General features: G+C 35.1%; 1 protein-coding gene across 3 annotated transcripts in view; it reads left to right on the forward strand.

The window, feature by feature from the left end:
- Positions 1-25,090, forward strand: part of GLRA3 (glycine receptor alpha 3) — an 85,279-nt gene that overhangs the window by 34,491 nt on the left and 25,698 nt on the right. For all 3 annotated transcript variants that reach the window (XM_030271325.4, XM_012573466.5, XM_012573467.5), the window contains 3 exons: positions 11,465-11,688; positions 14,605-14,687; positions 24,737-24,874. In XM_030271325.4, the coding sequence (XP_030127185.1) occupies positions 11,465-11,688; positions 14,605-14,687; positions 24,737-24,874 (445 nt within the window). The remainder of the gene's footprint in view (positions 1-11,464; positions 11,689-14,604; positions 14,688-24,736; positions 24,875-25,090) is intronic.

The following is a 25,090-nucleotide window of genomic DNA, read 5'->3' on the forward strand; positions in this document are numbered from 1 at the left end:
ATAGTTAAATCAAAGGATTAGGTCAAAGTAATAGTTTTAAAAATATCTTTAGTGTAGCTGCTTCATGATATGTATTAAAGCAATGGAAATTAATCTCATCATGATATATGTGGATTTTGTCTTTAACTCCCATTAACGCTAATAGGAGTTAAGTCCATAAATCCCCATCTATCACTGTATGACTATTGCCTGTCTCCCTCAGTTTTGCATGAACTTGAAATTTACCAGCTCTGTTTACAGTAACAAAAGCTACGGTGAACTTTAGAATAGCTGTTGAATGAACCTGAATTAAGAAAATAAATTATTTTTGGATTGTCACCTTTGTTCCTAATTTCTGTTCTTGAGTCTAGTAAATATGCCCTGGAAAAGTTCTCAGTACAAACATTCTACATTACCTTGAAATTATTTGATTCTTGATTGATTCTTGATTTGGTTCTTGATCTGAATGAGTTTCAAAACATCATTTTAGCATCAGTTAAATACTCTGTTCTCCCACCATGTCTTCATTCTATTCCGAATACTTGATACTTCCTGCACTCTGGGTGTACGTATGCTGGTTGTGAATTTTTAATTACAGTAATCACTCAACATGAAAGAGCTGTATGCTCAGACATCATACCCATAGTGCAAAAATACATTGTAAATCATATATTAAAAAAAAAAAAAAAGTTGAAACCATTTTACAATACTTTAAAATTAAACAGTAAAATTGTACAATTCATCAGAAGTTTTTACACACCAGATTCTTTTTTTCATAGACAATACATACCATGCTATCAATTATGGCCCTTAAAAGCTAGCAGAACTAGTATTATGAGCCTGTGAATCAGGCTTTAATTTTCTTTAAAAGTCAGTATGATCACAGCAATGTGTGGTATGATATGCATTTTCTACTGACATGCCACTCCCTATGTCATTACTGCCATTACATAAGTAGTGTTAGACCTCTTCCTCCCTCACCTTAATCCTTTTAGATCCTAATACCAATTCCAAAAATAAAAAACCTCAAAATCTCTCAGATAGTTTGATTTCTTTTTGCACAAAATAACCCTTATGAGTTCAGAATCTCAGATATACTATGCAGGCCTTAGCAGCAGCAGCCGTCTCCTTCAGCACAGAAATTGGGTTCTGTCCTTTCTCACTCCTAAGCACTTCCATTTGACCCTTTATCTAATTAACCACCTTACCCAGGAAGTGCTACTCTGCTGTTCAGATTCATCACTCAGGTGCCTCTAGACAGAGATCTACAGATTGACAGTTCCCTCCCTCTCTCCAAATGGCAGGTGATCCCATCTCAAAGGCTTCTCTGCTCCTATGCCTCTAGTGCTCCAGCTTGAAGAGGCTTTGAAATTCTCAACAATTTCATCCAGAGCTGGGAAGCACTGCAAAGCCAACAAAAATCCCTCGTCATGATTTAACCCCAGCCAGCAAAAGACTACCACATAACCTCTCTCTTATTCCTCCACAAGCGGGATTGGGAGAGAATTAATTGGAAGGGTAAAAGTCAGAGGACTCGTGGGCTGAGATAGACAGTTTAATAGGGCAAGCAAAAGCTGCCCACACAAGCAAAGCAAAACAAGGAATGAATTCACTGCTTCCCATGGGCAGGCAGGTGTTCAGCCATTCCCAGGAAAGCAGGGCTCCATCACAGGTAACAGTTACATGGCAAACTTGACAAACATCATCACTCTAAATATGCCCCTCCTCCTTGCCCTTCTACCCCTTTCTCCCTCCCAATATATACCGAGTATGATGCCACACGGTCATATTGGTGTATTGCCTTGGTCAGTGGATGTTAGCTGTGCCAGCTCTGTCTCTTCCCAATTTCCCACACACCCCCAGTCTCTTCTAACCAGCACAGCAGTTAGAAAAGCAAAACCAAAAATGCTTTGGCTCTGTTAAAGAATTGCTCAGAAACAAAAAAAGAGCACCTCTGTGTTATCAACTTTGTGCTCAGCACAAATCTAAACAGCCCTGTAACAGCCACTGCGAAGTAAGTTAACTTTACCTTAGCTCAAACAAGCTGTAGCTTTCTCCAGAGTTTGGAAAGATCCCAACTTGCAAGCCTCTCAGCTTAAAATTTAATTTTGCCTAGGAGCAAATTTAATCCCATATCTTTCTTTCCCATTAAAAAAAAGAAACACGCAGTCACCTCCTCAAGGCCTTTCTCACTGGAGACCGAGGCAATGTTAATAGATACTACCCTAAAATTTACTACAACCATTAAGATATTGAAGGTGAATTAAAAACAAATGTATTGAATACACATAACTGAGAAAAAGTGGGTATTCATTATTTCTTATTTACCTGTTTTTGATGATAAAACAATAATCTTCAAAAGCACTCTTGGAGAATATGAATTTTTTCCCTGGCTTTAAAAAAGTCTTTACATTGCTTAATATTTCAGTCACTAGGTTTCTTTTTCAGTTAATGGATTTTCAAAAGGTAAATGTATAGGAACATATGCAAGCTAATTTATTGGCATAACAGGATTAGATAAAGAACATTTCTAGTCTGATTTCCATTTACAAACATTGTAAGCTACAATATGCCGGATCTCCTCACAATCTTCTTTTTAGATCCTCTATCTTCTTTTAAAAGATTTAAATTCAATGAGGGTTTAGCTTTTAGCTACTTAACTCCTGGTAGGATTGAGGGATAGAATACTGAAAATTTGATGTTTCTAGTCAACCATTTTTAAGTCTCTTGTTTGCAATATATTTTTTCCTGCTGTGAATGTGGCTGCTTTACAGTTTCAGAAAACTGACTATATTAAATACATAATTTGCATGTCTTATTAATGTATATCATATATGTATATAAAATATATACTAAATACAAGTATAACCACAGTTTTTATTGCATATATTGATATTTTACACTGGTTAATTTTTAAATTAATTTTGGAGAGTTTTACTTCAATTTCTAAATATTTATACTAGACCTCACAAGGTAACAAGACTATTTCCCAGCTTAGCAAAATGTAGGGAAAATGTTTTAGATTTGTGCCTGTGACTACTGTTCTGGTATTACCATAGTATTACAAATTACAGTATCTGAGATCTTTTAAAATAAGGATTCACTTTTCAATAAATACCTTTATTTCATCATGGACCTAGTGGAAGGCCATAAAATTTAAATTTCTTCTTCCTCCCTTACTACTCATCTAGATCCACATGTACTTGTTCACTAAGTTAATTTCTTCATGAAAGGAACAAATCAATATTTGAATGGAGTTTGTGTCTGTTGAAGTATTATTTAGTTGCCCCAGTGGATTTAGTGTGGCCTTAATAATCCCTAAGACTCCCTGAGTTATCTGGGAAGGTAGACATATCACAGGATTGCAGGACATGTGCATCCTTTTGAACCAGCAGCAAAAAGGCAAAATGTATTAGGGTTTTCAAATGCCACTAGATTATGTCTTTGTCTAGACAAACAAATCATTCCCTTTCTTCTCAGTACTAGTACAGTTCAAATACACATAAGATTTTATGTGTTGCCATGGTATCATTGTAAAACCACTAAATCAACATGATTTTCCTAAGTGAGCTCTTGGTACATTTCATGCATATCAATAAATTTAAGGTCAACTCATATCTGACCAAGTTTGTTTAAGTCAGAAATATATTCCTGCTCATAGCCTATTTAAGCAGGTGTTTAGACTGTAGGAATTAGCAGACCCTGCTTCTGGATTAGACCTAGTTAAGCTTTACCTTTTGTTTTACCTTATTTACCCTATTTTAGACAATGTCATACCTGTCTACCAACACAAGGAAGGCATCAGAGAAATTTAATATGGAATTCCCAAAATTGTATTTGATCTAATTTGGTTATATTTCTCTGAGGAGATGAAACAGAGGGGGATTTCAAATACACATTTTCAGTAAAGAATTATAAAATTAGCCCATTCAGTCACTCATTGAAACCAGTCATATTCAAAGGGGTAACATAAAATTTATTAATAACAAAATGGAATATATAGCACCAAAAATTCATGTGAACAAATTAAAATTCTCAGAAAAACTTAACTTTTCACTTAGCAAAAAGTACCTTCTGTTGTTACAGCAAAAACTTCTTTGGGGACACATCATTTGCTTGCAGAAAAAAAAACAGACTCTTTTGCCAAATGAGAACATGGTAGGGACCAAATGAAGACAGAGGCTTAGTGTATGTTGTTTGTTCATGTAATTGTCATGTCCTTTATCATCTAAGCCTTTTTACTACTGCTTGAAAGTGCAAACATTTTAAAAGCCCCTGAGCTAAGGCTTTAAAAAGCAATTACACCGAACAAGTTTCAAAATGTGATTTTAGTGTAATGCATTAGGACCTGGGACCACACAGCTCCCATTAAATATGGGAGTAGTCGATTCAATCTTTAATTACTAAATATTCTAGGACATACAGTAGGAGCTATGACAAACATTAATATACAGTATGTCAGTATTATAATTAATCTTTTTAAGAATAAGTATCCTAGATGTTAACTACCTTTGACTTCTGATGATTATATATGAGCACAGAAACTAAAATCCAGTATTGTTACTGATAATAAACTCAACAAAATAAATCAGTGCTAAAATAAACTAAACCCATCCATTTGAAATGTTTTAGCCCTAAAAGGTATGGAAAGTAAGTAGATATTGTAGCATATTGTTGAATTCAACTGATTTTGAATGGTTTGTAAAAAAAACAAGGGTGTAAGTAAAGAAGAAATCATGGAGCTCTCTCAGAAACTACTGACTATTATTCTTTTTTTAGCTGTGGGTTGAATGATAAAGTCTGATAGCTCTGTCTAATAAGCATCCTGTAAATGTCCCAATACTTTCTCTAAGGCAAAGACAGAACTGTAGTAGTTGTAGTAGGTTCTCATCCTCCATCATTTGTAGTGGTGTCAAATGAGGTATTACTTATCCCAGAGGAAAATAAAGCAAGAAGCGTTTATCTGTGTCAGCCAGCATGCTAACAGGAGCCAGACCGCTTCAGAATCCAAGGGATTCTGAATCCACTTCAGGATCCAAGGGTATGAAAGCAGGTGGCACACCAAGGGAGAGCACTAGGTGCAGAAGTGGTATGTAAAGTTCTTTGCTGAACTCTAAGTTTGTAAGGAAGTCTGAGAGATCTGACATTGCATGTAGCAATGTTGAAGTACTTGTTTTAGCCAGCTCTTTGCCAAGTGACTTCTAGTTCTATTGACTTCAATATGAGTATTGATGGATAGTTATTGGAGTCAAACTCTGAAAGGAAGTAGGTAAAATTGAAATAAAGTTTTAACCAAACCATTCACAGGACACCACTGGGATATCTACTAGTTCTGAAATGTATGAGAAACAAAGAAAACCAAACAAAAACCCCCAAAACTCTAGAAATATTAAAAACATTGATACACACCTTAAAATCTACTGCTCAGAGGACCTGTTCATTCAAATCCATCAACAATCTTTTATGAATAGCTCAAATAATTTTTAAATCTTCCTGAAATCAGAGGCAAGTTAGTTCTCACCTCATCCATCTGGGCTGTCCTACTTAATGGAGGGAGCAGGAGCACCCACAATTTTCAATATAGACTAGGATTAGAGCTTTTTTCCAGGAACTGAACAGGCCTTGTTCCTCATCCTCAACCTTCAAGGGCTGAAATCTAGACATCCTAATCACCCACAGTGTGTTTAGCCAACTAACTTCAGGCAGGAACAGACAGGAAGGTTTTCCATGTGTTTGCATGTGGAACTGAATCCTTTTCCTTACAAAAGAATCACAGGAAGATTAGAAACAAAAATTGCAAGAAGAAGGAATTTTCCTAAGGCGTATGTATGAAGACATTGCTGTCTGAGGGAGGAATCATCTGGTTCTAAAAAATTCACAAAGTTTCTTTGTAGTAAGGAAGTAGTACAGTACTGCAGCTGCTCTCAGCCTTTCTATAGGTTCTGTAATTGCAGAGTCAGAACAACAAAGATATCCTTAGTTTTACCTACTGCCAAAATCAGTTCTGGAAAGAGAGATCCCACCTATGGAAATATGAGGCAACAGATCACCAAGAATTCTCTGTGCCACAGACAAACTGTTTATCATAATTAACAGTGTATCTGCATTGCTTCTTGTAATGAACGCCCTACAGCTCTTCAGTACAGGAAAGCATGTTTTCAGGGATGTTTGGCATTAGTCAAATATTGGTACTCTGACACAGATTTAATGTGTCAATTAAAGCTAAGTACTAAGCAATTGATTTAAATCACAGTTAATTTCTCTTTAGCTGCTATGGTAAATCTTTGACAGATTAATGAGTTACAGTTAATGGTGGAGCATGAAGTTTGTTGCAATTGGTTTTCACTCATTAATTGAAATGCCAAACAGCTTAAATAGATTCACTATCCTTACTGCAGTTCAGCCCTGGAATCATAGAATGTTAAGGGATTGGAGTGGACCTTTAAGATCATGAGCAGGGACATCCCCCACTAGACCAGGTTGCTGAAAGCCTTATCCAGCCTGCCTTTGCATGCTCTCAGGATTGCAGCACCCAGAACCTCCCTGTTCCAGTGCCTCACCATTCTCACAGTAAAAAATTTCTTCATTCAACCTTCTCTTCTCCAGGCTGAATAGCTCCAACTTTCTCACCCTGTCTTTGTAGCAGAGGTTTTCCTGTTCTCTTATTAACTTTGTGGCTCTCCTCTGGATTGCTCAAACAGTTCCCTTCTTAAGCTGGGAACACAGGAACTTTAAACAGTACTCCAGTAATAGTGCAAAGGTGTAATATAAAATAAATATCCCCTTATTTACGATAATAAATAAGACAAATGAAAATATCACCAGTGTCTGTTAGCATAAGAAAATAGATGAACCATTTCAGAATTGAAATGAGAGTTAAGGAAGGATATTCTTGTCTTCAGATTTAAAATCTTTTCTCCCTCCCCTTTGATATACTTGCAGAAAGCAGCTAAGTAATAAATTAAGTCATAACGTAAGTCCTTTGCATTATCAATTTAAAGAAATACAGCTTTTCATGTATACTCTCACAGAATTGACTGCCTGGTCCAGTCCTTTATCATCCTTCCCCGCACTTTCTTTTACATATCCTTTTGTACAGATAAGGATGCAACATAAGTAGTCTGAGTAATGATGGAAAACCAACGATTAAGCATGAGGGAAATACAAGGCATTCCTTCTGAATACAAAAAATGTATTTGCATTTCTCAAATGTGAGTGTGAATTTCACAGTTCTCCTACTTTGATTTTGCAATGGCAGTGGTAACCTGCATGGAAAATGACTTGACAATTTGAGAGGCTACCTTCAATTTAAATATTTGCATTTCTGTACTTTAAAAATTTTGTCAAAGGCATATTGAAATTGTTAGCTGAAAAAACATTTGTTCCAGTTGGAAATTTTCAGCTATGCAAAGGAAAAATAGAAAATCCCATCAGTTTGGACAAAGTACTTAATTACCTAATGTGCAGCCACAGTGCTTAAGAACAGTGAATAAATTTAAAATGGAAAGATATTATTACAAAGTACTGTCATGCCTCAGGCCATCCTGTCTAATTATACCAGTCAAGGCAGCAATAAAAAGCATGTCAAGTTGCATGTTTTTCAGAAACCAAGACAGTTACTTTGCAATATCTCAGCAGTAAAAATTAAAACTATCAATGTGTTCTGCAACATAGAAGCTTTTCTTGTAAGGCAGTGAAAATTAGCTTTCATTACAAATGTCATGGTTAACACATGAAGAAAAAATTTTCCACAAGAACAACATTTGTTATAGTGTCTTAAGTTTACTCTTAACAGCGTTCTTCCAAAGTCTGTAAGATTTCCATGTTAAAATTTTACAGTGAGCTAAAACAAGTGAAGGAAGAATCATTTTACTACATTATGCAAAAGATAAGTCTAAATTTCACTTAGAGGTATATATTAGGTAAAAATATCATAATATTTGGCGTGGCAACAGAGAGAGTTCTGTAATTTGTGCATGAAATTCTGCAGACTTGGTTCAAATAACACCATACAAAAATTATGAGAACAGCTGATATTAAATGTTAAAATGAGGGGGATATTTTGGAATCTCTCAGATCTAGAAGGATTCCATATGAAGTGCATATGAAAAATGCATTAAAGAAATAGTGAGAATTAGGACATTAGTATCTTGAGGATATGTGCAAAAATCTCCATAAAGCTATGTTCTGTGTGCTGTGGTAATATAGCTCTATCTGTACAAGTATAATGAAGTAGAAATCAAAATATCCTGAAAATGTTTCAGATTTTACCATGTGCTGGAAATTACTAATCAAAACGTTAGTACTGAGGTCCATGGTGGCCTGAGCTTTGGCACGGACAGCAAAGAGCAATTACCTGATCTCCAATTTTTTTTATTGAGCCTTATGAAGCAGGTGAACAGCATCCTGACCGTCTAAGAAGGTTCACCTTGTGCTAAGTTTTGAAGTATGGTGAAACAAGTGCAGACCCGTGTCTCTCTCATAGAATCAGGGTAGAGCAGCTGTTCAGACAATGGCAGCCTTGAGGTTACAGATGAGGCTGTGGAAGTCACCACAACTGAAATAATGATTTCTCCCTTCCCTCAAGGAACTTTTCTGTCACAGTTATTTGAACTAGGAGGCATCCTTTCAGGCAAATAGCACATGAGAATACAGAGTCTCTTGTAGGATAACAAATAAATTCAGGCAGTTTGATTCTGGTGTCTGTGTTTGCATCAAACAACCCTACTTGTTTAAAGCAGTTAGGTCTTGTGCTCATAATGTGCAATTATAAACTGAGATGATGGATACTTATTCCTCATAAAATAGCAGTCAGATATATCTCTTTCCTTTTGATAGATTAGGATATATTTTAAGTGAATAATGAGTGCCAATTTAAGGCAGAGTTTTCAAGGGAGATAACAATGAAAAATATCTCCAGTTTCTTCCATGACAAAAACTGAACCAAGGATTTTTAAATCTTAAAAGCTGTAAACAATTTAAACCAATAAACTTTACTTATACTGACATACAGAATAACTTAATATAATCTTGAAAGGATCCCATCATTTGTTATTCTCAATTTTCCTTTTTCATTTGGCATTCCTGCTATGCATTTTTCACCTATTCTGTCTCACACGTGTGAGAAGACCTTTACTCTATAACTAATCCTGTCCCTAAACTCTTCATAATCTACTGAGAAAAGTAAAGTAAATCAACATACCTCAGGTAATATAATGTAAAATATAAATCTTGGGTTGAGCTGAAATACAAAGTCCTAAGAGCTGCAGTGCTCCCACCGCAGTGCCCCAGGTTTACAGCTGCTTCCTTCAGTGCAAGGATCACCTGTGCTGGGAAAGGCAGTGGAGCTAACATTGCTCGCACCTCCTTCTTCCTCCTGTCCTTTTGATTTTATACAGCAATCTGGAATGGAAACTGGTACTTCATGGTATTTGGGATGTCATGCAAAGAAATAAGGATATTTCAGTGGTTATTATTCCCTCCTATTAGAAGACACCAAAAATTTATTTCTGTGAGCACTGAAGCACGAGCTTGTCTAAGAATTTTGTCTTACTTTAGAAACACACATAAAATACAGGCTTGTTTCTACATCTGTTAATTACAAATCCTGGCTCTGGTTTTATCACATCATGTTACTAATTATAAAAAATACCTACAGGTTCTCATAAGAAATTTTTATGACTTTTGAGGCTGTTCCTACCCATGATGAAGAAAAAAGTGTCTTTCAGTCCTTTCCTGAAAGGGGTTGGGGTGTGTTTTTGTGTGTGTGTTTAACAAATTAATTAACTGCTTATTGCTTTAAATAAAGCAGTTGATTAACAATCCAAATGCATTTAATGTTGCATGCTTCCATTTCATGAAAGAACCTTTTTCCTCTGCTGGAAACAGTGTTAATTTAATTTTACTTTTTTTTTTTTTAATTAAATTAACAGAATTAATTTAATTTTTCAGGTGTAGTTTTCTACTTACTTTCTTTGTGCTAAAAATTTTTAAAGCTGTGTGAACATAAAATTCTTTACTGGGATTTTCTCTATATGATTTGCAAATATTGGCAAGCATGTTTTTAGCATATTTGGCTACCTTTACTTACTCAGTCAAACTGAGTAATTAAATTGACCAAAGTAGCAGGATGCTGAAGCTATGGAAAACTGTTTCTCATTAATAAATGTTGCATTCCTGATGTCCTTTATTATGTCTGTTGGCATGATTCTTTCCACTACATGGCTGCATGCTCCAAATTTCCTATGAGAAATATCAATAAAATGCTGGATTTTTAACCAACAATTTCTACACCAATGGGGTTTTAACTAGTTCTTCTAACCTATGAAAACTAGTATCCATAATTTTTGGCTAAATTTTATTTCTCAGCCCTGTATACTTAATTTCCTATTCTGACTCAAAAAGTTGTCTTATTTTCATAATCTTTTTCAACCATAAAAAGTGTGTTATTTTTACTTCTATTATATTTAGAAGTGTCATGTAAGGTCTGACATCCAGTAGCCATTTTCTCCCTGCAGCTAACATATCTTTTTCTCTATTTTATTTTTATCTTTTTCATTAATGCAGTTCAAATAATTAGGAAAACCTTATTATGACCAACAAAAGTATAGTTCTTATGCCCTTATGTTCAGTCTCAATTCTAAATGCAATATAATGAGAAGCTATTATTCACCTTCATGTAAAACCAAGTATCTTCAGAGTGGTAAAATTATAAGAAAGTGGAGCCATAAATACATTTCTGACAGAATGTATGTGCAGCTTCAAAATTACTTCCAGAAGTTTGAAGCACTCACTCATCTTTACTGTAAAAGCACTCTTGATTAAGACAGGAATTTCTGTAGAAATTCAGGCGACTGCACTTGTAGCTAATCTAATTTATCATAAAGACTTATAGTGTCTACCCTATTTGAAGAGAGGATAAACATGTGCCCTCCTCAGACTGCTGTATGGCAAGTTACTGCTCACACAATGTTCAGTAGGGAACTGAGGCTCTGAAAGCCTATGTAGTAGGTCTAAAACAAGTAAGGATTAGAAATAAAAAAAAAAATAATTTAACTTACCTTACTGTGGGACAGAGAGAGAGGGAAGTGGGAATACCCCTGACAGAGAGAGAGGGAAGTGGAAATACCCCTGCCAGGGTTTGAACAGAAAAAGATAACACCATAAAACTTTTTCTATGCTTCTCATTTCAAATTCAAGACAAATTTGTGATAGAGTCAGTAGATAGATAGGGTAGAGTTATATGGAATTATATGAACTGTACATGGAGGTTGGATTTCCATATCTCAGGATTTTTTTTTTCAATTGCCATGAAATGCATCTTTATTCTTATCCATTGTGTCCCCACAAATATAAATAGGTATCATTCTGGCATTCAGCTAAGTAATTCTTTTGTCATCCACAGATGGATTACAAGGCTAAGAAATGAAATAAAAGCTAAATCCCTATGCTTGATAAAGCTTTGCTTGTTTTCTCTTTTATTCAGGATTACCGAGTGAACATCTTTCTCCGTCAGAATTGGAACGACCCACGCCTCGCATACAGTGAATATCCAGATGACTCTTTAGATTTAGATCCATCCATGCTGGATTCCATTTGGAAACCTGATTTGTTCTTTGCTAATGAAAAAGGTGCCAACTTTCATGAAGTTACAACAGATAATAAATTGCTGAGGATTTTCAAAAATGGAAATGTACTTTATTCCATCAGGTGAGTCGCTAATCTAATGAGTTTGTTTCAGATAGAAGCTCAAGAGTATAATTAGGATTTTCTAAAACATATATTCAGTTGATAGTCTTGCAGAACAATTATGTATGAGTTTGGAACGCAGAATTTTGTCAATATTCATTGTTTATATTAAAATAGAAAACAATCACTCATTAGGTATGCACAGAGTAAAAGTAATAAGAAAACTATCTTTCCCATTTTAAAGTACAGGTACTGAACCTAGAGGAACTAGGACACAGCACAGAACAATCCTGTAGTATTATAATCTGAGTTGGCCTATGTATGAGTTTCACAGTCTGTGGCCTCCAATGTCATGACAATCAAATGTTACTGCTTTTCCCCCTTTCTGGATATTGCAGTTACACTTCAACCTTAAAACATGGCCTGTTTGGGGAAGTATGACATTTAAAGATTAGTCATTTACTCATCTCTGAAGATGGACAGAAAACTGGAAAGAAAATTCTTGAAAAGGTTTTAAGCTGAAAGCGGTAATCATAAGTATTGACAAAATCGAATTATCCCACTTTTCTTCCCATCACTTTCCTTTTAATACAGACATCAGTAGGTGTTTTACCACTGTTCGCAAAAGCTCAATCTAATGAGAAACACATTAGATATAAGTATGCTAATGCCCCACTAGATTTGGTATTGAAGCAGTGACTCACTTGTGCAAAATGTTACTCTTTAGAAAATAAATATACTATTGTCCACTCAGTGTTTTGCTTTGCATGCTTTTCTGACAGTGAATTAATGTGTAATTAGACTCTTTTAAGAGACACTGCAAATCTGTAAACACTTTGTATACTGGAGAGAAAGAAAACTTTATGACTTGCATGGATGTGTCAGTGGCAAGAATCTCCTTCCTCCTTCCCTCCTTCCAGTGCCATTAGGCAGCACTTTTCCAAGCTTACACAAGGAGAAAGGGTTGGGTTAAAATTCTTACAAGAATTTCATATCCAAAAGGAAGTTAGTCTGCCACTCTGGGAACATAATCAATCTTCAGTGTCATAACATGTATTCTGTCACTTAAAGCAGACTCAAAGTAGGGTTAAAAGATTCCTTCTATGGGTTCAAGTAGAAATAGATCTAAGTCAATTATCTGCAGACTGTCTGAGTCACCTCAAGATGCACTGGCTGTTTTTCCACTCTAATCAAATAACTCCCCACCTTGCCCAGATCCTTCCAAATACACACAGCACACAGTATAGGCCCCACCACTCAGCTGAAACAAGTTGAGTTGCAACTTCAATACAATTCAGACCAAGTTCATGGCCACATGAAATGGGGTGAAAAACCCCAAATGTGGGAAATATTATTATATTAAATTATAAAGTCAACATCAAATGTGCTGAAAGCAGATACCAGATAGTTCCTCTGTTTCTTATGAAGCCAGAAAATTTATGTTGCCTTGATTTATTTAAGAACTATTAGAGTTTCTAAAACAGATTTAAAGGCATATCACTGGCATCTAGTTTAGTTATATGCATATGAGTGAGTTAACCTTCTGATTAGGGGAGATATGCTAATTGCTAGTGTGATGATATGAAAAGGGAAAAAAAAAGGTTTTAAATTTGCTTCTTTCTTTCATTCCCTAATTTCTCCTCATCCCTATTTGCATTGCATTTTTTGCACCCAATTGGATCAATTCAGACAAGAAAATAATGGAAGGTAACAGTTCCTAACTCAAGGAGTACTTAATATAAAATACTAAAATGTTTACTGAAGCACAAAGTCCAGGTGCCTCTGAAATAATTTTCTGTGTTAGTAGCCTACTAGCCAGAATTTGTCTTTGGAACTATTTTAAACATCACGGGAATAGGGGATGGGTCTGACTTCCCTCCTCAGACTCCCCCAATGCAGCTCTGTCACTGTCTGTCTAAACAGAAATTATAGCAACAATGAATCAAGGAGGTTTGATCACCACCACCACCACCAAGAACAAAAAAGGTAAAAAATAGGGAAAGTAAATATACATACTTGCCAGCTACCACCCACCTCACTTTAGCCCCAGTGCCAAAAACAGGGGAGTGGCTCAAGAGAGGGGGATTAGAGCACTTGCATTCTAGGAGAGCCTTACGTGTAAGCAGTTTAACTGAAGCTCCTCATGTGTTTGTAGGACATTCTATCAGCTGAACTGATTAAAGAAGGTAGAGTCATGGCCCTGAATCATGAATGGATACCTAGGCATGGCCAGGGAGGGAAAACATATGCCTTTATCTCTTATAAATTCTTCTTTCTGATTCCTCAGAGAAGTTCTACTCAAAAGATAAATTATTGTAAATAATTTTAAAATTATTATAATAAATAATACAATTATTTTTTAAATTTAAAATTTAAAGATACCTCTTGCCTATGATTTGCAAAGAATTTCACAGGAAGTATTTGGACTAACACTGATGCACAGCTACAGTTCAAAATTCCTGCCATATTTTGGTTTACCATTAATATCATAAAATGTTTCTTTAAACCTATGTGTTGACATTTTGAGCACATTATTTTAGCACAGTAACACATAAAACCATTTTCCCACCATGACAGCTGACATATACTATGAAATTCTTGCAAATTTGGGTAAGTTTTATGCCAAGGATTTGAAATACTGGAAGAGTCCAATAATTCTGCTGTAGCACAAAAAGGCACAGTGTTGCTTTAGACTTCTCATTAATTTAGGCAACCCTAGTGAAAATTTTCGTTTTCTAAAAGTCTGTAATTTTTTTTCCATGTTGTTATACTAGGCTGAGTTAGATGGGTTCAGCTAACAGAGATCTTTTTTGAGAGCTTTCTACTGAAGCATGTATTCTATTTCTAATTGCTTCCATTGAATTCATGCATTCTTCCTGCACAGTTCTATGGCTTTTTTGGGGGGTATGTTTTTAATGGTTTTTTGTGTTTTTTCAGATTGACTTTAATACTTTCCTGTCCGATGGATCTCAAAAATTTTCCAATGGACGTGCAAACATGTATAATGCAGCTGGAAAGCTGTAAGTTTGCGTAATGTATTATCCTATCCATACTTTTGCAGGGATTACAACAGCTATACAGGAGGTAGGAAAACCCCTAGTATTGGTACAAGAACAAATTTTCAAAATGAATCCTCTATTTTATTAATAGAGTCTGTGAAATATACATGACTTTAAGAGGAAGATATTCTTTCATACCTATTTGAACTGAAAATCAAGAGTTTTGTGTAATTCTGAAGTTACCATTAATCTCAGTGACAGTTTATATAAAATTTCTGCGTATAGGGTTTCACCGTAAGTCTTTCTGTGTTCACACATGCAGGAGGTAAATAATATGGAGACCATGAAGGAAACATAAGAATAATTAAAATAAGTATTGATGGGACTTTATGTGAAATAAAATTATTATATTCTAATATATAATGTATTTTACTTATCATCTACCTTGATATCTTGATACTTAAAGGAGGATGGAAAGTGTAAAGCAGCTATGCCATTTCAAGGCATAAACACACTCAGAAAAGGAGAAATCAATATTCTCTCTGATGCATTATATTCTCATTTTCCTTGTGATATGAAGTATTTGAGAATTGCTATTTCCCTTAAATTGAGAGGACTTTGAAAGAGAGCTGTAACAGATAAATTCTCCTAATGATACAAAGAACAAAAATAAAATAAAGTAAAGCATTCTTTGATAGCTTTCAGCAATCCAAAGTTTGTGAAAATGAATGACAGGAGCAAGGCAGGTTAAGAAGTATTCATCTAAAAGATATAGATTTACAATTTTAAGGCCAATAAGTAAAATAGTTCAAAAATAAAATAATTGTGCATATAGAATGAACATACTGGATTATTTGAAATATATCATAGGTCAGAAACACAACAAAAATAATTTTATTAAAAGTTTTTGGAGATTTTTTCTTTTTTATTTTACTGGAACAAAACAACACCTAGGGGAAGGAGATGTAATTATCTATCAGTCAGTATGTCAGAACTGTTTGTTGTATGGTATGTTATTTATAGACTATTGCAGGGTGAGTATAAAAGCCAGATCTATCCTCTATTACAATGGACAGATGGTAACATTATGAAGCAGCCTTTCAATATGAGGGCAACAGCTGAATCTGACAGCAGAAATTTTCTTGACTAAAATGGAGAGATCGTTATTTGCTGCAAATGTCAAGGAAATTAGGACAACATTATATATCCAGCAAAACTCTACAGCCAACCTGAGCAGACAATCCTACTGATAACCTATGTCACGTGTATAATTAATGTGACTAAACACAGATTAACAGCAGGCAGTTGCATCAGAGTACATGCAGATGGCAGGTATACTGACTAAATACAATTATGCTTCAAAGAGAAAGTATCATAGTGTTTGACTGAGCAAGCAAAATATATAATTAAAAAATGCTTTAAAAAGTTATTAAGCTTTTGCTTTAACAGCTTCATAAAATTCAGCTGCAATTTTCCTCTCTTTCAGCTGCTGTGAGGACAGGTCAGACAACAACTGAGCATTCTTGAACAAACAGGCATCTGGTTTGCTTTAGAGAAACCTTGTAGGAGCCCACAGCTCCCACAGACTACACCACAGGGAACCAACATTTATTAGTTGAACAGCACTATAGATGTTCTACTGTATTTTCCAGCAGAACGTTTTTCACTGAAGTCTTGCTTTTAATCATTGAGTTCAGTGGGAGTAAATTCCCAGCTGCACATTCACATGGTAAAGAGAGGTTCTCACAAAAGAGCTGAAGAAAATACAGATGAGTGCTTCAAATTCTTTATTCACAAAGATCAAATTTGATTTCATAAGGAAGTTGCAAGTAATGAAGCTTTTCCCATATTGCCTTGTCTAATTCTATTTTACCTGTAACTTCAGACATCAAAAAACAGACTATGGAAAAGATGATAGCCTGAGGCAGAAAGTTTTGTAGCATGTGGGAGCTCTGGATATGTTTACATGTCTGACAGCAGAATAACCAGTTAGGTTTGCAAGTATAAGGCAGCAGTTCCCTGAGATTATTTTGGGACAGATCCAAAACAGGTATGTACAGTGACCTGAGTTCCAATATCCTAGACCTTTGAGAGCTGGAATTCACCTGTCCATAGTGAGTTTCTCTGTACAGGAAGGACAAGAAAGGAAATAAACAACTTAGAAGTGTTACAAAAAAAATATCTACATTCCAGGAAGAAGAGTAACCAGGTATAAAAAAAAAAAAAAAAAAGTAGTTTATATATAGAGAGTGCACTCTGACCAATTTCTAAAATTTAGGAAAGGTTGAGCAGAAACTTTCAGATTCCAGACTCTCTGGCTAAAAGGCATCTAGTTCTATTTAGAATTACAAAAGAAAAAAGGACGATGGGTGCATTTGGCATTTTCCCAGGCTTCACATCAAATCTCCTGAGGTAAGAACTGACATAACCCTGAGAGCCTGATTCCACCCAAGCATCTCTAATTTCTAGGCCACAGTGTCATACTCTGCTCTGGCTGTCTGCCTTGAATTTTTATGGTGCACAGTGAGACAATGTAAACAGAGGGATCAAAGCAGTAACCCTAGTGGTTAATGCCTTGTCTGGGGAAGTGGAAGACATTTGGGTTCAAAACAGAAAACACAGTCGTCTCATGTCCTGAGTGAATGATCTGACCACCAGGCTATGTTATAAGAAACCAAAGTGTTTGCAGGAGCAAAACAGTAGCCATGCTTCCAGATGTTTCTTTTTGAAGTGGTGATCATTGCTGTTTTTTCCAAGTTGTGTAGGACATCATACATTATGAATTTACAAGGCCCATTTGTCTCACAGTTTCTGTAAACTGTGTCTGATCTTGCAAGCCTTGATCCAGAATGTGTAACTAAGAAAATTAGAATAAATCACTCATCTTTTTTTTTACTTATCTTACCACTGGGTTGCAAAGACTGACAATTATAACCAACAGATTGTGGGTTTTTTTTCTTTCCTTTAAATAGTAACTTCTTTTAGTACTAAATACTTTCCTTAAGTATTGATACTGTTGCTCCATCATAGATAAGTCTAAGAGAAAAAATCATGTACAGCTTTTATTCCCAAATGTTATCTTTATTTTTAGCTGGCTCGTGTAACGTTTTCTCCAAGGTCAGTTTAAGCAGCTGGATTTGCCCCTGGTAAAAGTACTTCATTAGATCATGAAGTGTCTGAAAAATATTTCAGTGAAAATGTCTCCTATTTTTAAAGGATTTATTTTACCAAATGATTTCTCAGCAGCTAGAATAGCTGCTTTTTTATCTTAGAAAGGGAACAAATGAAAATGCACATATGAAATAATCCCTTCTACAATTCTATGCCTTACACCAGGGCAGCCTATAGGCATGTGGGATAATTTTAGCTTTATTCTGCTTGAATAAGATACAAAGAAATGTCAGCTAGATACGTATTTATTTCTGTGGCCAGAAAGAAATGTTTTTCTTTCATATGCTAGAGCTTGTTGTTCTTTTTAAAGTTTCTCTTTTACCTCACAGCATTCCTTTACTCATAAATTACAATTATAACTTTATGTGACATTTAATATCCCTGAATTCTCAAATATTGAAAAGAATAAGTTACAAAAGAAAAAATACTATGAAAAGAAACATAGGTAAGGTATAAAACACTTTCTTACCTCATAATTTTAATTTTATATTGAGTTTTAAATTGAATAATGGCCCTTTTTTTCCCCTTTTGATTTATGGAAACATTTTAGTCTTTCTAAGCAATCATGCTCATGTCCTCTGGATTGTTAAAGAAAATTCCCTCTCTACTACATGATTCTTATTTACAGAATTTCTTTCCGCCTCGTCTCTAATTTGGATTTTGTACAAGTGGAAGGATGGGTATGCAGGTTGCACTAGTACAAGTTAATGCATTACAGAAAAGTATGTGTACATTTTTCCTTTCTAACAACAAAAAGACAAATTAAGAAATATAAAATAACTGGAGTGTATTTCTTATCTGCCAGGGAATCATCAGGTGAGTCATAAGTGTGTAGTACAATGCCTGTCTGTACCAGAAGGTATAGAACCATACTGCTTCTCTCCTGTCCATTTCAGAAGCACAAAAAATATCAACTGCTCAGGCTGTGGTTTTTATTCTGCAGATGAGTGACTCAAACTATTGTGTCTATCTGAAGTGAGACATGACACACAGCTGCAAAGATCAGGATACTTGTGGTCGTTAGCTCCAATGCATCCTGCCAATGCCGGATAAATGAGCAGTAGGAACTGTACAACTGCTGCTAGAAACTAGCATAAAACTGGAATAAAAATGATAGCTGAACACCTATAGGCTTCAGCAAGAATAGTAAGTTTGAGAGATATGCTAGAGTGCTGAGATGAAATGTTATTCTTTTCCAAAGTTCAGGCTAAGAAAAATAAGCCTGTAACTCCCCAGGGAGAGAGTCCTTCAGAACAACTTAGAGGGCAATGCATGGGGCAGACACTTTGCAAAGCAGCTCAGAAGTACATTGAGTAAAATCCTGCCTTCTTGGAGCTCCAACACAAATTTGGCCTTGAAATGAATCACAGCTCATTTCTGAAGTTAATATATTTAGTGCATAATGTAGAAGAATTTGTTCTAACCTCAAGCCAAAGCCAGATTCCTTAGCTCTGTCTTGTCTTCCTCCTGCTATGTTGCTGGGAATTTAGGGCACAATTCAAATGTCTGTCATGCTCTTAGGAACAGTAATGTGCAGGCAGCCTGTCCTGGAGGCAAACTGATGGGATGCCCAACAGAAGAGTAGTGGAATAACCCTAGTCAACATGACTGTAGTTCTTGATTCAATTGGAGACCTAAAGAACTGATGGTTTGTACCTGTATCTTGCTAAAAATTAAAGAAATGAGAATGTTACTTAGATAAATCACTGGGATTAAAAAATAAATGCTGTAGTTAAACTAAATTCTTTTACAAAAAACAAATACTCTGTTCAGTTGTTTCATGCTGAGCATGTGTCTGTTTATTGAACACGAGGAAAAGAGTTGGGTTTTAATATACCTGTAGGTGTTTCAAAATGACACAAGAGAAGTGCAGCCTTCCTGTAATGAAAAAGAATGAGTATAAAATTTACAAGATATATTGATATTCAGCTGGATCACCAGTTTGTTCATGGCTTGGAAAGGTGTGCTAAAGGTAGACAGACAAAGCAAATAAAACAGTGTCAGCAGGGAATTATGTTGGAATTGCCGAGACAAAGGCAGTTCAAAGGTGCAGAGTCTCTAAAGGTACAGGGGAGATGCTTGCCTGGCATAAGGTGTTTCTGAAACAGTGTCATCCTTGGAGAAGCAGGAGAGATGTTAGACATTTCAACGATTCTTCAAGACAAACTTGTTGCATGTTCACTGTATTGTGAATGAGATAATGGGCTTTTATTGCCTACCACTGATACTGAATTAGCTGAAATAAAGTCTTTCTACTTTTAACATGCAACTGATATAAATATCTTGGTTCCAATAAGTTCTATAGAGTAATGTGGACCAATGTGGGTTGAATGGGATTCTATTTCTTTGAGGCAGGCTTTAGTCCTATACTTTCAAAATTGGATGAAGGAAAAATTGATATTTATTATTAATTATAATGCAAAAGAATTACAAAGATACAGTCTAATTCTTTCTTTCAGGAACCTCATATTAGGCAACACCATTTTAGAAAAGACATTTTTTTCTGGGAAAGATGTCAGACTAAGAGAAAAGTTTGGTTTTTCTTTCAGGACATTGTAGATGCCCTTGATACTTAGAAATAATTCAGCAGGATCAAATTGTTTTTTCCTGAAATTTTTCCAGAACCCGTAATTGAAAATGTTGAAAATTTTCACTCTAGCTAAACAATTTTCAGTGCTGTCTAAAGGCTAAAGCTACTATACCTATGTCAACCATTGGCCAGTTTTTTTAATGGACTATATTGACTAAATAAAATACCACTTAAATTTAATTTTATTTGCTGTCCAGTTATTCAAAATCCTCCATCAGGTGCATGGAGGTAGGTGCAGCCATTCCTTGACCGCTGTCCGGATCTTCTGGTCAAGGGTTTCAAGGCACAGGTTCTGAGAACTACTTTGCATCAATGCCTTATCTCTTCCACCTTCTCCCTCTGTTCGTGTGACAGAGTTTTACTTTCATTTTGTCACACTTATCACCTATTCTGTTTTAGAAAACATAATTTTCTAAAATAATATTTCTGCAGACCAAATCCAAGTTTCCCAATTGTTTCAGGCCTTCTTCCCTTCTAGTAAATTGTAAATGTTCCCTAGTTCATCATATTCATCTCAGGCAGAGCACTCATTCTGCTATTATATGCTTCATTAGCTAATTACCTGGAATGACTTCAGGCTCCTGAAAATTGCTTGTCTCTTTAAGAGAACTATTTGCACAGTGGCTACAGTGCCATGCATTCCCACAGTTCTTGAGTTTTCCTGAGAAATCCTCCCCCTGGAAACATTCTTCTCCTGTAATGATGTCTTTTTCATATAATTACCAACAATTTACCACCTGCTTTTGCATTTTAAATGTGCAAGACCTCAGACTTTGGGTTAATAGAGAAAGTATTAATGTAACCTAACCAGCCCTATAACTCCTAAGCACCACTGTTCAAATATAATAAGATTGTTTTTTCTATCCTTTCTTTATAGTTCTGTGAGGATACCATTTAGATTTTTTTATAATTAGTAATATCTTTACAGAATTAAGTAAGAGTGAGTACTTCACAGTAGCCAGACAAAACGAGCTTAAAAAAAAATTAGTGTTTTATGGGACAAACACCAGCTTCTTCAGCCACAGAAGCTGGTGTTTTTCCCATAAAACACTAATTAACAACTCCCCTTCCCAGCCTTCATTCGTTCATGCCCTGCAAAGCCAAACTGTAGTGCACTGCATTTCAGTGACAGAAACCTTTACCAGTCCACTTAATTTAGTTTAAGTTGGGCTGCTCCTGAAGACCATGCTAGTCTATAGCCTCCATTGCTTTCAGCTATTCATGTAGAATAAAAGTTTCACTTTTTGCACCAGTGAGCTGCACCCTCATATACTACCTAGGCTAGTGACTGACAATCCTACTTTCAAAAATAATATTTATCCACTAGGAATTCCCTGCATAACACTATACTTCCCAGCCACTGGTAAAAAAATATATCTGGTAGCAATTTATAATAGTCACCAACACCACCTCATAGTCAAAAAAGAAAAGCTTCTGGTTTAATGAGAGGCTAAATATCATGCTGGGTTGAAGTTAATCCCTGATAGGCCCTAAAGAGAAATCTCTTGTTCTTTATAACTGCTACATACTTCAGTGCAGTTCTTACAAGTTGCATGTCTAACAATATAACACTTACAGCACAAGTTTGTACTGGTAGCCACACATCCATCCAGAATAAAGGCTTCACATTTCAAGACACACTTTACTGCTCCATTTGCACAGTGATAACCATGTAATGGAACACAACTTCTCATATTTTTTTATCTCATAGATCAGTTGGAAAATACACACAGTGTATTTCTAATCTTCAAAAGCAGACCAGTAACAACAGGCATTTAGACTTTTAGTTAAATTTATGCTACTGAATGACATTTTTTTAAATAATTTTAAACATAATGCAATGGTAGCAAGTAGGCAAGAATCAAAAGCTCAGGTGGACTTCAGGTTTAGTATTTCTAGAACAGGACAGGGACAGTTATTACAATTAATCAGCAGAGGTTCCAAAATTAGTGTGCCAGGGGTCTGTATTTTAGGCTCATTGCATATGTTAACACCACATACCTAATCTCTAATAATATAAATAGTACAGGATAGTAACCACTGATTGTTTTAAGGAGTGATTTCTATAAAAATGTCTTTTCCCCCTTATGCACAATGCACACAGTACAATGAGCATTCTGAGAGTTAAGCTCTGTGCTATTCAGCAGGTCTTCTTCATAAAATTAATTGAAAAAATACATTTTCTTTTGATTTCGTTCAAGGTGATTTAATTTAACATACTAGCAGAAACATTATACAATTTTAAATTTATTTGGTATAACAGAAACTCACATCTCCATTAAGTTCTCTGTATTTTAAGGGACTTTTAATTTGTGACTATGACCTTGAGTTACAAAACTGAAGGTATAGTTTTGCATGCTAATGATATATTTGATCATTTAAAATGTAAACATGACAAAAACTAATTACTACAGCAGCATTTTGAATATGCTGCTATTATTTGTACTATATTGTATTATAGAAAAATTAGTGGGCAGAGCAGAAAATCAAAATTAAAAGCATGCATTAAAGATGAATGAATTTGATTTAGTGAAATACATTTTGACACAGCAGTTGTTTCTTGCCAGTTCAATGAGTTTTACTCAGGTCACTTCTGGCCATAATCTACATGCTTCAAGTGGTAATCTGCTTTACACACAACTGCTTTTTGTCTGAATTCATGCAAAGTTTGATAAGATTTTCCACAGTTTATGGCATTTAATGGTGAATTTTAACTGTGTTTATGGAATATCATGCAATTGATAAGAAAAGCATGTGTTTTCTTGATATATGCTTGTAGTGGCTTGAGCAATGTCTGGTTTTAATTACTTATAAAAAGATGTGGTGGTCTCCTTTTTATCATATTTATCCAGCCTCCAAAAAAAGTGCCAAGTAAATCAACAACAGTCAGCCTGAGTTCCTGTGAATACCCTTTATAAATGTTCTCCCAAAAGAAGCACCAAGAATTTAGAAGAAAGAAGAAGTGTTAAAAATATTTTTTCATTTATAAACACTAATTCTTAGCTCCTAGTTTCATTCAACATAGGTCAGAAAAAAATGAAATTTATCTCAGTTTTCAGGTCAGCAGATCAGGTCACTGAATGCCATTTATAGGTGTATTAAAAGAGTAACAAAATCACTGAATATAATGGGGTAAGATTTATGCCCGCACAGCAAAGAGGATCATTTTTTGCTGGAACTCAAAATATCAGTAATTTTGTGCAGACAGTTACTCTTAGAAGGTTCTGAACAATATACTTTAAACAGCAATTTGTTACTGAAAGGTTAAAAGAATTTCTGGTTCTCAATAGGTTATTTTCAACAGCTTATTAGTATTGGACTAAAGCAGAAAAAATATTGCAGTGAAGCTGAAAGCTATATAAATCAGATGAAAAAATTCTCCTTTTACCTTCTGGTTCCTTCTAGTATATGTGGCTTAAACTTGAATGAAAATATGAAGTGGTTTTTTTTTTTTCCCAGTTGTAATAACCAGATAAAATTTATTTAGAAAGAAAATTAGAATGAAATGCCTGGAAAAGTTAACAGATCACATATTCAGAAGAACTAGGAATATTTTCCCCAATGATAAACCATGCAAATATTTATTTGAGAGAGGGAAATAGAAGGAAAAAGTACTTGTCTGTTGCAAAGTCTGGGCCCTGATTACTATGTCTTTTGCTGTTATAGCTAATCTTATACACATGCTTGAGGTATGGATAAGTGCAGGAGTCTGAATATTAAAGCAGAGTGCTTATTAATATTATAATGTTCTCATATTGACTGACTGTGACATATATCAATTGCTTTCCCATGTCTTGTTCCAGTTTGAGAGAAAAAGTTTTTCAATTCAGCTAAGATTACTGCAGAATTTTGAATTCATTGTTGTCTTTGAACAATTTGCACTTAACCATTCAAATTGACATAAATCCATAAGCATAACATTGACAATCCACATTTTATCTCAAGTAAAAGGAGGACAATATCTGAGTGTAAAGGGCCTATTTTATCCTTTATGGATTGAGGAGAAAAAGATGTTTCCAAGCACCCAAGAGATTTGCATGTTTAGCTAATTTAAATGCTTTTGTTGAATCAATTAATAGACCATCTAATTATAAGGATTTAAAACAGTTCCATAAGACAGCTGTTTTGTCTCTTCCAATTCAGTGTAGTATAGAATGGCAGAAAAAAAATTTGATTAACAGGAACAAGCAGACCCTCTGTATTACCTCCTTTTTATAACATTTACTTAAAATATTTTAATTTGATATGTTACTGCTTTTCAAAGTTGGAAGCAGACTTAGAGTTTATTTGAGTTTTTTCTTTGTTTTAGTTGGATACACAATGAATGATCTCATTTTTGAGTGGCAAGAAAAGGGAGCAGTTCAAGTAGCAGAAGGTCTCACTCTGCCACAGTTTCTGCTGAAAGAAGAAAAGGATTTATGTTACTGCACCAAACATTACAATACAGGTAGGAAAGTGATTACAACTTAAAAGATATTTAACATTTATTGTTATAATAAATGTCACAGTTGGGGTATATTTTAAATGTTCTCACTGAATTCAGAAGAGGGTTAAAATGTACAGGTGCTTTGTGGAAGGTAATGCAGTTTTAATAACTGGCAAACAAACCAAAACTACCTGAAGAGTGAACAAACTTTAATTTTAGATACCTTAAGAAAATATA

This window comes from Taeniopygia guttata, chromosome 4 (genome assembly GCF_048771995.1).
Source record: "Taeniopygia guttata chromosome 4, bTaeGut7.mat, whole genome shotgun sequence".
Classification (NCBI taxonomy): Eukaryota; Metazoa; Chordata; class Aves; order Passeriformes; family Estrildidae; genus Taeniopygia; species Taeniopygia guttata.